Raw genomic sequence first — 15,470 nt, 5'->3', positions numbered from 1 at the left:
ATTGGACACTCTAAATTGCCCCTAGGTATGAGTGTGAGCGTGAATGGTGCCCTGCAATTGGCTGGCCACCAATTCAGGGTGTCCCTCACCTCTGGCCTGAAGTCAGCTGGGGCAGCTCCAGCACCCCCTGCAACCCTAGTGAGAATAAAACGGTTCAGAAAATTAGATGGGAGATGCGATGAGACGGCCATATCACATTCTTGCTTTTTATATTTTCCTTTTTTCAGTGGCATATTGGTGATAAATATTAAAGTGTTGAAACCTTACCACAATGCTTGCCTGGCAGCCCCTTTTTATTTCATTTGAAGCACGATACACTTGAGTTCCTGTGCTTCAGTAGTGCATTTATTAGCTGTCGTAAACGCACTGCAAGCTGTCATAGGACATGCGACTGCTCTCTAGTGTTCAACATGAGTGGATTCTTATGGCTGGGGGAATTAAATGTACATTATATACGATATAATATATATTTAATCCCCCTCTAGAATTTCTATAGGCAATCTATAGTTCCACACTCTAATCATGTGATTTCATTTTGACTCAAAAACATTTTAAACTAAAAGGCATTACGTATTGTAAAAGGATTTACTTTCAAGTCATTTCAAATGAAAGAGCTTAAAAACAATAAAACAATGGAAAATTCGGGGAAATCCGTGTTTATTAAATAATGATATTTGCAGTCTGACGGGTGAGTCAGGAGGCAGTCGGTCTTTACGAAGCACAAACGCAATCACAAGCGATTGGTCGGTCTGAAGATAGATCCAACTGACCAATCAGGAGCGGTGTTAGTGGCAGGCTGTCCAAGTAAGTGCAGTTTTCCACTCAGCGATGGTGAATGGGCGTTAGAGGGGTGTGGTAACTCAGCCGGAAAATAGATTTTTTTCCCTCCACAACTACACCTGATAAACCTGCGGCTCAGCAGTTCACGGGTAAGTTCGATTTCTGCAGTTGTGTTTGTGTTCTTTTCAAAGGCTTGGAAAACGAATACCGAGATGAAAAAGACTCATTGGAGCACATGTCCCTGCGTGTAGCTGTATTAGCCTGATCCCGACATATGTGGGCTGTCAGTCTGTCAAATGTCGCCCAGAGATAATACAACTAAATATGCAATTAAACTAGTTCCCTGCCAAATAAACCTCATCGTATTGCAATGTGCGAGGAGTTGCTTGGAGATTTGGTATTTCTTATTTTTCTCATATTGTGGCCCCTTTGATATGAAGTTACCTAGCTTACTTGCTACCGCTACACTTGAAAACTACAGGAAGTCGACTATCGCATTTCCCTTCCAAGGGAGAAGGAGCAATCTATTTTGAGCAGCGGAGGGGTGCTGTCTATACTGATAAGTCGAGTGTCTATTTACGCATGACTAATGTCCGCTTCTATTTTGGGGTTTAAGTTCAACTATGGTCTGTTTTTTGAACTCCATTTCATGGAATAATTGAAACGTTATATGCACACAATTTCACCCAAATTAATAATTTTAGTAACACCCTTTGGCACTTGTTTTGGGTACGTCTGATTTGAGCGATTTAAATGAATGTGGAAATGTCTACAATTTTAATAAAAAAAATGAATGGCTGCATAATTGGCAAATGCATTACTGAAGTAGCGTTTTAAGAGCACTTTTGGATAGTGTCTTAGCACATTTCACCATAAGTCAACCGTGTTCCATGACAACCAAGAGTCGCAAAATTATGCTGCATATGCTCCTTTACAAATAGCCATCCATAATCCACGCAATGCAATATAGTTTAGGATTGCATTAAGGTTATGTAAATGAAAAAGTTGCATGGGTACTTCTCATATTGTACTATATTATATTTTGCATTTATTCTTCGTTCTAATTACAACGTGGGATGCAAATATACATTCCAATTGTTTCCTAATCACATCAGTAGTAGTATTTTCTTTTTTTTATGGGCGTCACTGGTGAATCAGCAATGATTGATCATTGTTGTTGCTGTCAAAAGGAGTGATTAGCTGGTGCTAATGGTTCTTTTCTCTCAGCAGCACTGATTAAGTAGTGATCACAATTGCTCAAGTGAACCAGGCTACCCACTAAGCGAGGTCGTCACATGATCAAATCTACCGGCTACGTCATTTTGGCAGATTGGCATTGAATAAGCAGAGGCAAGGGGAGGAATAAAAGAAGAATCTCTTACCCGCGTCTCTTCTCCTCCACGTCTTTTCCTTCTCGGCTGCGTTCGTGTCTTTTTTCCCCGGCCGAGAGTGTGCGAACAGAGCGTCTGTTCAACGATTCCGAGACGCAAATGCCCGGTCCCACCCAAGCCCTTTCCCCGAATGGAGAAAATAACAACGACATCGGCCCGGATGGTTCCAACATCATACCGTATAGGAAGAATACAGTGCGAGGGGAGCGCGCCTACAGGTACAATCAAACTCATTTAAAAAAAACACAGTAAAACGTCTATTTTTACAAGGACAGGCCGGGTTTTTGTGGCCTCGTTCGGCTGCTCCTCGTAGTCTGCGGGTGTCATGTTGGCTGTGTTGGCTAGCAACCGCGATTATCTTGCTACCGCGTAAAACTGCATCTTTTTTCTAAGCACACACCGTCGTCATGCGGGCGTTTAGCTCTAAGCCTAGTACACTTTCGTAAAAAAAATACGCCTTTTATGTTTTGTGTTGTCCCCCCCTATGTTTGACGTACCCCCCAAACCCCACGCCTGCACCGGGAAGAGTCGAGGCCGAGCTGCGGTGCTCTCGAGCCGGCTAACAAAGCATGCTAATGCCGCTTGCCCCCCTCTCGCTTTGTTGACAAGCTTGTCCTGCTGTGGATAAGCACGCACGTGTAACCCAATTAGTTGTGATTAATAGTTTATTGTTGTGTTTGTGTGCCTGTAATAATGCAGGGCAAATGGAAACTAGAATCAAGTATTGAAAACAAAATTGATTGACCTACTAAAATGTTTATTTTTCCTATTGATACCCTAAAATAATAGAAAATGATTCATTTTGTAAGAATTAAGATGAGCAATGCCAACGCACATGAATTTAGTTCCACCGTTTTTGCTACCAAAACCCATAGCTTGTTTTGTATTTTTGCTGCTTTTCTGTCATAATGATCCCATTGACGTTGATTTGCTTTGTACTTTGTGCTTTTAGCTTTTGCTTTGTTGTTCTGCGGCCTTTGACTGTACTATCTTATAACTGTGCCTTTTCTTGCTACTGTCACAATGAAATTTCCCGAATACGGGATGAATAAAGTTATCCAACTCAATCCAATCACAGAGTTAAAACACATTGCAAAACTGCTTTACCTCATCTCATTTTCTGAACTGCTTTATCATCACTAGGATCTTTGGGGGTGCTGGAGCCTATCCCGGCTGACTTCGGGCCATAGGCAGGGGACACCCTGAATCGGTGGCCAGCCAATTGCAGGGCACCATTCACGCTCACACTCTTACCTTAGGGGCAATTTAGAGTGTCCAATCAGCTTACCATGCATGCCTTTGGAATGTGGGAGGAAACCAGAGTACCTGGAGAAAACCCACGCAGGCCCGGGGAGAACATGAAAACTCTACATAGGGGGAGCGACCTGGATTTGAACCCAGGTCCCCCACTGTGAGGCTGATGCGCTAACCACTCAGCCGCCGGAAAGCCCCAACTGCTTAACCTATTGAAATCAATTTAAAATGTATTTAAATTGTGCTTCCTTGCTTATTGTTAGCTCATTAAGTCAGATTGTCAACTTTAGTTAGGTCAGGTCACTCATATGTAAGCACTATGAAGGTTCCTTGGCACCAAAATGGCATATAAGCTTTTTGGAAAATGGTGAATACGTTTTAAATTTTGAAAATGGGTCAATATGTCGCGAAACACTGCAAAGCGGTCCTTTGGTGTGAGGCAGTTTACATGGAATCTGGTTATCTCCCCTCAATATGATTGCGATTGTGGTGAGATGCAGCCAAAGTGGACAGACCAGGTGACTTGGCAGCAACTTCATTGGAAATTGTGTCTCTTCTGCCTTATGCAAGTATGGATAAAATTGCATTTTCTGTATTGTACTGAGAATCCAGAACATGCTCTCTGTTGTGTTTCCTGTGCTTGGGTAAGCACAACACTGTGGCACTTGCAATGTTTATTTTGCATCACAGACTTGGTTATTGAGCGATGATATTTTGTGTGTTATAGCTGGGGGATGGCGGTCAACGTGTATTCTACCTCAATTACCCAAGAGACTATGAGCAGGCATGACATCACGGCCTGGGTTAACGACATCCTCTGCCTGAATTACACCAAAGTGGAGCAGCTCTCTTCAGGTGAGGAAGTGACATAACCCTCATATTTATTTATTTTTTATTTTATTTACTATACTTTGCATACATGGTAGTGTGAGATCAATTGTTCCCTGAGGGTTTCTAATGAGTGACTAAAACCAGGTGGCGGGCAGTCGTCCCCTGCTGTGACAAAGTAGTAATCCAATTGTAAGCCACTGTGCCAGCACACATTAAGATGTCAACTAATTCCTACAGCTTGTTGACTGTGTGTTCCCTACTAGTTGCTTGTTTACTTACTTTCCGTTAATCAACTTTTAAGGAGACAAGGTATTTGATGGAATTGTGTGTTATTCAGTACTAGGCTACTGCAGTAATTCCTTCAAGGTAAATCACATGTCTGTTTTCCAGATAATATTAGTCCAAGGTTTAAATGATGCATTTCAAGATGGCCAGAGAATTAAGTCAGAGAACACAGGCAGAGTCTTTCTTGTCTCATTACAGTAGTAGTCCAGAAGGACTTCATTTTAAAGACTTTCCAGAAATAGATCATTGAAGATTTTGTTTGATTGTTTCATTTCACTTTAAATAGGTGGCACAGATTCTAGAGGCCCAAATCTTTTGACACAAGCCAGGAAAAGTCCATTTTCCATGATCTGCCTCCTATAAGACTGCATCTTAATTTTTTTTCTTAATGGTGTGTGCAGGAGCAGCCTACTGCCAGTTCATGGATCTTCTTTTTCCGGGCTGTATCAGTCTTAAGAAGGTTAAATTTCAAGCCAAACTGGAACATGAGTATATTCACAACTTCAAGTTGCTGCAAGCATCTTTCAAAAGAATGAAAGTGGACAAGGTGAGTTAGATTATTCACCCAGGAAAGGCTTTCTTACTTTTGCCACTATTAAAACCTCCCTTCAAACTCTGCATCCAGATTATCCCAGTGGAGAAACTGGTCAAAGGGCGGTTTCAAGACAATCTGGACTTTATCCAATGGTTCAAAAAGTTTTTTGACGCCAACTACGACGGCAAAGAGTATGACCCTGTGGATGCCAGACAGGGTCAGGATGCCATCCCCCCACCAGATCCTGGAGAGCAGATCTTCAACCTTCCTAAAAAGTCCCACCACGCAGCCAGCTCTCCAACTGCAGGTAAACACCATTCCAAATGGAATTTTAAGCAGAGAACCAGAAGCAGGTTCTCCCAACACAGTCAGTCTGTAACTGTGCCTATGGAGTCTTCTCTTGACTGGGCTTCAACTTACAATACATGCACCATTATTCCCTATGTACATCTTTCATTGTAATTTCACTTGTTACAGGAGCATCAAAGTCAAGTTCCACAACCCCAAAGTCGGCGACCCCAACATCCAGACCCTCTTCAGCCAAAAGAATCCCCATGCCAACAACTCCTGCTAAAGGAGAGAAGGAGCTGGATGTGCAGGTCACACAACTTACTGACCAGGTAACCATAACCTGTTGACTAATCCTAAAAATATAGTAGCTCAATACAGAAATGTTGTTTAGTGTCTTCCATCAAATTGTCATTGAGTAGGTCCATCCAATCAGTTAAATCCACTGTTAGGCAACAATGTAATCTTCTTAAAGGGATGCACATTAACATATGGTCTGCAACAAAGTGAAGCAATCAATACAGGACTTTAACAAGGCTACTGATTGAGTCTCTATCCAAAAGCTAATCCATACACCACCAGGCCTTGGAGCACAGTTCCTGACCTCCAAAACATGTATTGTCCAAGCTTTTATCAGAATCTGTTCGATTGGAATCAAGCCGTCAGCACCTGACTCCTTTTCCAACAGAAAGATCAACTTTTTAAATGTTGATGTACTCTTGAAAATTGGCCAGTTTCAGTGTTTGTGCAAAAATCCCAAACACTTTATTCCTATCCCCTCTGGAGGGATGAGTCTTGTAATGAGTTACCTCTACTTTGATGACTATGTTAGTATAAAGAGGGCTATTCCTATTATTACATATTTTATGACACCTAGAAGTTCTATCCGTTTGTGAAAACATGCATGTTGATTCTTCCAAGGTCTGTAAACTAATCAACTTGTAATTGTTGTTGGTAGGTGAACATGTTAAAGGTGGCCCTGGAAGGTGTGGAGAAGGAACGGGACTTTTACTTTAGCAAACTGCGAGAGGTGGAGCTCCTATGCCAAGAGCAGGGTCAAAACAATGCTCCCTTCGTTGAGCAGCTAATGCAAGTTCTCTACACTATAGACGATCAGGTCAGTAGAACAGCAAACCGGGCTTTTTTGCCAGATAATGGCTGCTTTGAAAATAGTTCAAAAATGAAAGTAAAACTCCAGATCTTTCTGTTTAAAGAAATAATGCATTATTTTCTATTTGGCAAGGGCTATCAAATCTGAGGTCAGGTTTATTAACAAAACGCAAATAGGTTCATTTAATGTATGCCAAGGAATCGTATCAGTACTTGATTTCAGTGGATCCTCAAAATCAGATGACTCAGCGACTGGACCAAAATTACATTTTAGTTGTACCGTTTTAACCTTATAAACTAAATGTAAATATACTTGGAGGATTGGGAGTCTATGTAGTTATCAGTTCTTTCTTCATCAGGAGAGAGGTGACGAACTGGCGGAAGGAGATGGTCCTGATGTCGATCAGGAAGTCCACGAGGTGCTGCATGATGATCAACAACAACAACAAGAGGAGGAACAGGATGAATATTGACTGAAACAGGCCCAAACTTGTATTTAATGTGAGAGAATGCTTCCTCCCATTTATTTTTTTTCTTTTAAAGACTGAGCAATTTAAAGCCACTTCCCAAGTAGAGGCACCATCATCGTTTTTTTATTTTTGTTTTTTATACACTTTTTTTTTAAAAGTATATCCCTCCTTTCACTGTTCGATGTTTTTGTGACTTTTTGCTGTGGTCACAAAGTGGAAATCAGATCATCACAAGGACTATCAAATGTTTCATTCGATGAAATGCTGAGATTGTTGCTGTCCGCGTTCCATTTTTTTTCCTTGTTTTAATGTCCATATTATAATCCACAAGGTTGCAATAAGCAAAAAGCCCAAAAAGGGCTCATAGTAGCTCTTATTTTTACCTTCCTTCCAGCACGTGTTGTTGCACTGACATTTTGAGTGTATTGGACAATCTGTCCAGAAACCCTCGCCATATTTATTATTTTTCTGGAGCCTTAGACATCGATTCTGCATTCTGCGTCCGTGTGAAGACGGACATTAAAAGACACATGAATTGTGAACAACACCACTGTATGATTAAAGTAGTATGTGTTTTCAGCAACGACATGCCACACCACAACGGTTACATTGATAATATGCTATAAACGTCAGGAAGGAAGACACTTTTTTCGGCATAGTCTTACAATGCAACAGTTTAAGTTTTCAAACATCTTGTGATAGATAATTCTTAGCGGTTAGTTTCTGGTGTTAACGGTCAGTCCACTGAGTGTTTTTTCACGCTATATATTCCAGTAAGTACATTGTATCCCCTCCTTAGTATTGCATTATTACTAATAGACAGCTGAACAGTCCACCATAACGCTTTAGTCATATATTATTGTGTAAATGAAAAAGAATGTAAAACATTTTTTGCTGTCTATAATTAATGAATGGTAAATGTATTTTTTCCTTCCATATCCTACTTATGATGCATTCCCTGGAGAAAAAAATACCTTTTTTTTGCATGTTTGCATTTCATTTGTGAATAACTTGACCTTTTTATGTATTTAATAAGAAAAGCAAGTATGTATGTTAAGTGAGCTTTTGTATGTTTAACCTGCTATTTGAAAGTTGTTGAGATTCGGATGCATTTGCTGTAATAAAATGTTTGAGTCCATTGAATCAAATTAAGTCTAGTCTTGTGTGGATTTATTAGGTGAAACTAGAGTCTCCAACCATAAGACGGCGCCATGTTGGCTCTCTTTATCCCTAATGTCGGGGCACGCCGGTAGATAAATCCAACGAAACTATTGACATGTAATGCGTCAACTCACCGCGCACCAGTCAACTAGTTTCATTTTCTTCTAATCAATTTGGATTCCAAACATTGCGAGATTACAGTTTAAATTCTCATTATCAGTAAGAATTATGCGGTACGGGAATCCCTTCAAAGTAGCCTTAGTCTCCGGTGAAACTTTATTTACAAAGCATGTCTTCGAGAAAGGTAAGAAACTAGCTTGCTGTTGTTGCTGATGAGGTTAGTTAGCGTCTCTACATATTACATTTTACAGTAAATGTCGATTTTAATGAAGACATGTTGCACGTTCACTCCTTTGTGCGTTCCTGTATGTGTAGCGTAAAAAGTGGACTAAGGATTTAAAGTATGTCTACTTCCCGGATGATATTGAATGCGGTGTAAGAGAAGTGAGAAAACCATCCACAGTTTCGTCAGCCTCTTTATCCAGGAGCTGGGAGAAATGTGGAAAAAGTTTTTCGGACTCTACGTTCATCAAGGTGACTTTATTTATGTCTATATTTTAATTACTAGTAGTCACGCCCACATGTGTGCATAGGGATGACAATTACAATGCCTGTGATGGAATTTAATGCTTTGTTGCAGGATGTGAATACTTCAGGAAGAAAACTGCATTTTGAAAGAAATTTGGCACATTCGTCAGTTTCAGGTACAATATGATTTTGAATAAAAATGTTATGTCAGATTTTTTTACAATACGTTTACTGTTGATAGTCAACACAATAGACAACAAATGTTCATTGTCACTACCTCATTTGACATAATTAATATTTGTCCATGGGGATGGGATGGTGGTTAGCATATCTGCTTCACAGTTTTGAGATCAAGGGTTCAATCCCTATTTGAGGTTAGCACGTTCTCCTCGTGCATGCGTGGGTTTTCTCTGGGTTTCCCAGGTGCTTTCCAAATCCCCAAAATATGCATGGTAGACAACATGAACATTCTCCACAGGTGTGATTGTTGTTTGTCTACGTGTGCCCTGCAATTGGTTGGCAACCAGTTGAGGGTGTACCTTGCCTACTTTCCATTGTTTTTAATTACGATTAGCAGGGCTCTGTTAGGGCAATCATGGGGAGAATAGGAATCAGGCAAAGTTATTAAATGCTCCCACAACATGCGATTCATCTTCCTCTTTTCTGTAGACCACCGGAATGAGGACCCAGTAGACATTGCATGGAGCTCCTCCAGCGACAGTGAACAGTCAGACAAGGATGACGCCCAACAACAGCGACATCACCGGTCTCGGGTCGCAAGGAGATCCCCGGTGCCTACTCGGACCCACCCCAAAGCACTTCACACTCTTACCAATGATGAAGGTACAGTAAAGTCTATAAGCACCGTTTTTGTTTTGTTTTTCTTTAATCAGAAAAATTCTCCCTGCATCTATCTTCACTATAGCTGACATGACCGTCATAGAAACAGACGGGTCGGAGCAGGACGTAGAAAAAGACAGTGACCAGGAAATCTCTGACTGTGAGTCGCCGTCCTGTGATGATGAATCCAAAGAAGTTCCTGCTAAGCCTATTGATGTGAGTGAACCACTTTCATGTCAAACTAAATATTTGCCTCACACACAGGAATGTGGTGTGATCAAAAACATCATGTAACATTTAATCTCGGACTAGACTAGATTAGACAGGCGTTCCATTTTTGTTCTATGAAAATCGTTACGCTGATATCGTTGCTATTAATATTGTATTTACGCTCTGAACAAACTGAAAATTTTGGCGCATTGGCACGGCCTTTTCTTTATCTTTATGTCGTGTTTCTGAGTAAAATTAATTTATGAAACAATGAATAGTAACAAAGCTGCAGAGCAGCAAATATCCACACCAAATCAAATTTTGCAAAGATAACTAACAGCAACATAGATAGGGCAAAATACACAACATTTTCCTTTTCATATGTTGTTTTTGTTTGAGCAAAATCTTTGTATTTGCGACAATAGAAGTGACAACTTGCTTGTAAACAACATTATCACAATAGCCTATCCAAAAGATTACAATCCTTTAATGTGGCTAAAAGTTTTGATCTGGGAGTCATTACTATGTATGAATAATAGATGGCGCTATTTAGCTGTTTAATTTGGCAAGCCAAATCTTCCTGTCAGATGATGTTTACGTGGATTGTGTGTACTTGATGTAGCATATTATTTGCACAATGCGTATCAGAAGATAAGTATATTGATCTTTTGAGGGTGTGATTTATGTTTTGTATCACATTTTGAGTGTGCATGTGTTTGTGCATTGAGGAGTTCCTCCACTAGGTGAAGCGCTGCACACTTGACATCAGAAGGATGAAAAATGCGATGTGCCTGCTTTGCAATTTTTTAGACTCTTCTGGTTGATTTCCAGACTGTCAAAGTTCACGGGCTGAAATTTCAATAATACCCTGGCCGACACTTATCCGCCTAGTGAATGTTTGTAGATGGAAGAAAATATTTTTGAGACCATGAAGTAGTTCAGCTGTGATATTGATGACATATTTAAAAGCACAATGTTTTTATAATGATTATGATATATATTTATAGTGAATGTCAATAGTTAGGGAAATATCAGCTTTCTTTCTTAATGTTCAACATCTGTTTCCCATCTCACCCCAGATTTATTTAGATATCTGTTTGGGTCTGAATGTTTATATTATCGCAGCTGCCCATTTTAGCTGATAACTATGTTTACTATTTTATTCCCATTTATACATATATTACTTGTTTCCGTTAGGGCAGGAGTCTACTTTGGCAGGCGAGTAGTTGGGCCCAAATGTTACCCATTCACACAGCTGACTAATATGTTCTGAATGTTTACTATCGTCTTTCTTTTTTTCTTCTTTCTAACGTCACTGTGGGTTTCCAGTTGTAGTCTCACAAAAAACTTTTACAAGAAGCAAAATGCGTAAGTGTTTTTTTTTTTCTAAAGTGAAGGCTCACTGCAAAATCACTTATTGCGGGAATGTTTTGGTGTCAATGTTATAATATATGGATCCTTTCTCACAATGGCTTATTTATGCAGATAATGAACTGTCGCCAAAATGTCTTCTTCCTTTCTTACCGCTGCATATTTATTCATCAAACTACCGTATTTTCACGACTATAAGGCGCACCGCATTATAAGGCGCACCCTCAATGAATGACACATTTTAATTTTTTTTCCATATATAAAGCACACTGGTTTATAAGGTTCCCTGTCTATTTTGGAGAACATTTAAGACTTTTAAGTGTGCCTTATAGTCGTGAAAATACGGTACCAGTCCTTTGGTTTGATGAGAAAATTTACAATCAGATTATCTTCTTAAACCAGTTTATTTCACCAGTTAACTGTTAACATCTGAAAATTCACCATCTGTTTCCTCCCTTACGTCATCCCATTTTACCAGTTGACCAGTTGGGTCAGATTGTGTTCTATCTGGTTCCCTTCTAGGAGGATCCCCTTTTTTGCAGATAAGTTCTTTGTTACTAAGCAGTTTGGTCTGAATATTTTGATTTTCTTTCCCTCCCCATATTCAAAGCAACCCTTAATAACTTGCGTTCTGACATGTATGGTGATAGGCATCAAATAAAATGTAACTGGGAGGAACGGCAGTGAATGAGTCAACTTTTTTCTATCATTGACGGCATTAGCCTGCCAAAACATTTTGACTTGAAGTTGTGCCTGTGATTATTCACTGCTTGCCCTCCTAGTTGAAGTGGATTTGACGCCTATCACTGTCAATGTCACTGAAATCATTTAAAGAGTCAGTTCTTCAGCGCCTTTTTTTAGTATCATAAAATCCTGGTATTTTAACAGGGCTGTTTAGTATCTATATACGCTTTATATGTCAGCGAGGTCAGACCCAAGCGCTGGAGGCTTTGCTTGTTCTCAGGTGCAGTGTTTGTGAAAGGCTGGGCTGGCATGGAGAGAATGTGCAAGGAGTGGCGTGCACCAGTTCATGACTGCACACAAACGTTTTTGTTATTTCAAGTAATTGGCATGCCTCATCAGGACAAATTAGAGATGTTCTGTGGTTGTTGTTTGCATTTTTTTTACTAAAGTGCTCTTGCCGTCAGTGCAGCCTTTGTGATTGTGGGTCCATAATCCTCTTTTTATCGTCTTTCTCATTGGGCTCACGGAAATACATGATTGCGTGTATTGGCTTTTCTGGCAGATTCAACCGTTTTTAAGACTAAAGTAGAATGTTGGGAGGAAGTTCTTGAGTTTGTTGAAAGGAAACCCATGACAGATTAGCATCCCTCCCTTAGAGCTGGCTACTTCCCCTTGTCACACTTTGTTTTTGCTGTTGTCAGCATTCTGGGGTCAAGTGATATTAAAGATCATGATCTGGAGGCATGTGGTTACAAACTTCAAGAAATAAAATGAAATGTTTTGCCCGAATCTGCAATGATACTTCTCAACAAGTCTTTATTTTAGGACACTGAGTCACCATCTTCTTTTGCGATGGAAGTGCTGTGAAAAACTGTGTATATATACATCTGCAAGTATATACAAAGTAGAAAACAAATATAATAGGACATGGCTGAACACAACTAGGGAAACTATTTAGATTGTGTATACAGTGGAACCTCAAAAGTCAAACTTTTTTCTTCAGTGAAATGGAAGTTGTAATGCCTGAAGAATTTTTCTCCAAGGAAATAATGAAAAAAATCTTCCAGCCTCAAACTATAGAAATAAACTTAAATAGCCTTTTTACATTCTTAATGGTTATACATGTTACCACTACAATAAAGCAAAATTCACCACTGATTGAATATTTCTAACCGACACAATGGAGAGGAAATGAAAAGGTTTTGGCAGAGATATTTTGTCACTTGATTGCATTTCATAAATCTTGAAGTTGTCTACTTCTCATGCAGTACTGTTCAATTCATATGCAGTTAATTCTAGCAGATATCTAATTGAAGTGGAAAGTTTGCTATTTCCCGTCCTGCAGTAGCATCTTATTGCGTGTAAATAGTGACTTTTGATATTTATCTACCCCTGATCGCAATTTCCCATTTAGAGGAAAAATAACCCTTTCTCACTGATCTGGAGTCTCAAAATTGATGGGCATTATGACGTTGCTTTGAACTCCCTTGTTTCACTTTGTCGATGTTTTTCATTTGTGTGGTTTCCAAAAAGAACAGCACAACACAGCTGTTTGCTTCACATGAAGTTCCAGTGCTTACTGGAAAGCTTGTAGGGACCCTGCCAATCCTAAATCAAACCGGATCTAACGGGATCCAGACGGACAGGTCCGATCCCAAAAAGTTTATGATTCCAGATAAATGTGTGTCTGACTCACTGGAGCAAAGCCTGCCAGATTTGTGTGTTGTTGTACTTGCGCTGGAAGTGCACAGGCGGAGTTGTGAGGAGGGTGTTGAGTTTCAAGAACCGTTTTCCAAACCCCCTGAAGCTGGACACTTAAGGTTCACTAACCTCTGCCCCATATGGCTGGATGATGGCCACTCCGTCATTGCCAGATTATAAACATCTTTGTTTTTTACTACTGTTTGTTCAGGAAAAGTTGCTCGCGGACGCTCACGCGGTGTACTCAGAATGCTTTCAGTGCTGGGTTAAAAGACATTTTTGATCCAGGGCCAGGAACAAAGTGTTCCTCCCTCTTGCTCTCTCTCTCTCTCTCACTCTCTTCGGCTGGCTACGGCGTGACGTTGCCTGGCGCTCAGCCTAGCAGGGTCAAGTTGATTCAAATGAGAGAGCTTGGTATGCTGGTCTTGCCTACACATGACAGGAACTCGGGTTTTATCGTGGATTTTTCCATGAGATCTGATTGCATCAGTTTCAATGAGCTGTGACGCAGCAAAAAAAAAAGAAGGCTTGGGAATTATGCCATGAAATAACCTTGTGTTTTAATCTTAGAATATTTATATTCATATATTTTTTGATAAAATGATCACTTTTTTTTACAAACCACTGGGAATATATAGTAAAATAAAAATAAATTTTAAAATATTGAGATTTTAAAAACTATTTTATGCTCTTTTTCATGTTTTTTTTTTCAAATGTATTTTTGTGAGCATTTTAGCATCCAACCATTTGGGGTTGAATTTTTGTAGACATGATTACAGTGACCCATTCAGGCAGCTAATTTGATGTCTCTGATCGTTCACTTACAGAGTAGAACACGTGTCAAAGTGGCGGCCCGGGGGCCAAATCTGGCCCGCCGCATCATTTTGTGTGGTCCAGGAAAGTAAATCATGAGTGCCGACTTTCTGTTTTAGGATCAAATTAAAATGAAGAGTATAGATGTATATTAAATTTCCTGATTTTCCCCCTTTTAAATCAATAATTGTAATTTTTTAGTCATTTTTTTCTGTGTTTTAGTTCAAAAATCATTTTGTAAAATCTAAAAATATATTTTAAAAAAGCTAAAATAAACATTGTTTTAGATCTATAAAAAAACTGAATATTCAGGGATTTTAATCCAGTTCTTTTAATCCATTTATAAAAAAAATCTAAATATTATATCCAAAATGGTCCGGACCACATGAAATCGAGTTGACGTTAACGCGGCCCGCGAACCGACCCGAGTCTGACACCCCTGGAGTAGAAGATAACCAATTATTATTGTTTTTATGAAGTGGCTTGAGATTGTGATGTCATCAATATATTCGTCCCCTTCACTGGCAAATATTTATTGGGACAGAACAGCCACCTATTGTATGGGAGACAGATACCACTAACACTCAGTTTTACGTTTGCAACCATTGTTGTCATGTGAATGACAAATGTTTTTAGATTTTCCTTATCAAATTATGTCATTTGAAAACCTTTCTTGTTGTGTCTCAATATTTACATACATCATTGTTCACTAATTTAATAATCCTTAAATTAGGCAGAAAGTGACCCTGATTTAATGTATTCTTTCTTTTCCATATGCATGATTCAGGTGGGCATCTCAGGATTTGCATCTGATGGAGAGACTGGTGACATACTATCTACTGGCAGACTAAACAGTGAAAGTGTTCAAGGCAAAAGTAGTGAAGGAATCAAAAGGTCTGTCAGTGAATGGGTTCGATGCGTTCACGCCATGTCACGGACACCTAAGAAAGCATTTGACCAGCAGTCCAAGACCCCAGAAGATTCGGCCAAAAAAAAGAGAAGATTGCAACCGTAAGGAGGAAGTTTTTATGCTCCATACTTTCATAAGTGGATAATAATCCAGATTCAGTCCAGCATGTTTGATGTTATTCCTTTACATAAGGAGCAAACAAAGTAAGCAAGCATGAAAGATATCAAGATGATAACTCTGAGTTGTTT

The 15,470-nt window shown here is 39.6% G+C and overlaps 3 protein-coding genes across 15 annotated transcripts in view; 2 read left to right on the top strand and 1 right to left on the bottom strand.

Moving 5' to 3' along the window:
* klhl14 (kelch-like family member 14) overlaps positions 1–2,688 on the bottom strand; it is a 68,996-nt gene extending 66,308 nt beyond the window's left edge. For 10 of the 11 annotated variants that reach the window (XM_077614628.1, XM_077614630.1, XM_077614629.1 and 7 more), the window contains exon 1: positions 2,163–2,688. The gene's annotated coding sequence lies outside the window, so the exon portion shown is untranslated. Of the gene's footprint in view, positions 1–89; positions 136–2,162 lie in introns of all 11 variants that reach the window. The other variant, XM_077614620.1, reaches the window with a different exon arrangement.
* mapre2 (microtubule-associated protein, RP/EB family, member 2) lies at positions 768–8,096 on the top strand. Of its 2 annotated transcripts, none has more exons than XM_077614634.1 (7): positions 768–929; positions 4,153–4,280; positions 4,943–5,088; positions 5,167–5,383; positions 5,554–5,696; positions 6,323–6,481; positions 6,834–8,096. In XM_077614634.1, exons 2-7 carry the CDS (start codon positions 4,160–4,162, stop codon positions 6,945–6,947), a joined length of 900 nt encoding a protein of 299 aa, XP_077470760.1. In that variant the 5' UTR covers positions 768–929; positions 4,153–4,159; the 3' UTR covers positions 6,948–8,096. The 2 variants fall into 2 exon arrangements, with proteins under 2 accessions (XP_077470760.1, XP_077470759.1); XM_077614633.1 differs by lacking the exon at positions 768–929 and adding an exon at positions 1,898–2,389.
* A 52-nt stretch (positions 8,097–8,148) lies between these two features.
* The window catches only part of spidr (scaffold protein involved in DNA repair), a 34,285-nt gene continuing 26,963 nt past the window's right edge, over positions 8,149–15,470 (top strand). The window contains exons 1-6 of one of the 2 annotated variants that reach the window (XM_077614613.1): positions 8,149–8,409; positions 8,541–8,699; positions 8,806–8,869; positions 9,363–9,536; positions 9,619–9,749; positions 15,100–15,323. In XM_077614613.1, coding sequence (XP_077470739.1) covers positions 8,395–8,409; positions 8,541–8,699; positions 8,806–8,869; positions 9,363–9,536; positions 9,619–9,749; positions 15,100–15,323 — 767 coding nt within the window. In that variant the 5' untranslated portion in view covers positions 8,149–8,394. The remainder of the gene's footprint in view (positions 8,410–8,540; positions 8,700–8,805; positions 8,870–9,362; positions 9,537–9,618; positions 9,750–15,099; positions 15,324–15,470) is intronic. The other variant, XM_077614611.1, reaches the window with a different exon arrangement.

This window comes from Stigmatopora argus, chromosome 12 (genome assembly GCF_051989625.1).
Source record: "Stigmatopora argus isolate UIUO_Sarg chromosome 12, RoL_Sarg_1.0, whole genome shotgun sequence".
NCBI classification, from domain to species: domain Eukaryota; kingdom Metazoa; phylum Chordata; class Actinopteri; order Syngnathiformes; family Syngnathidae; genus Stigmatopora; species Stigmatopora argus.
The sequence above is the reverse complement of the archived record's forward strand: the minus strand, read 5'-3'. Positions and strand labels throughout refer to the sequence as shown.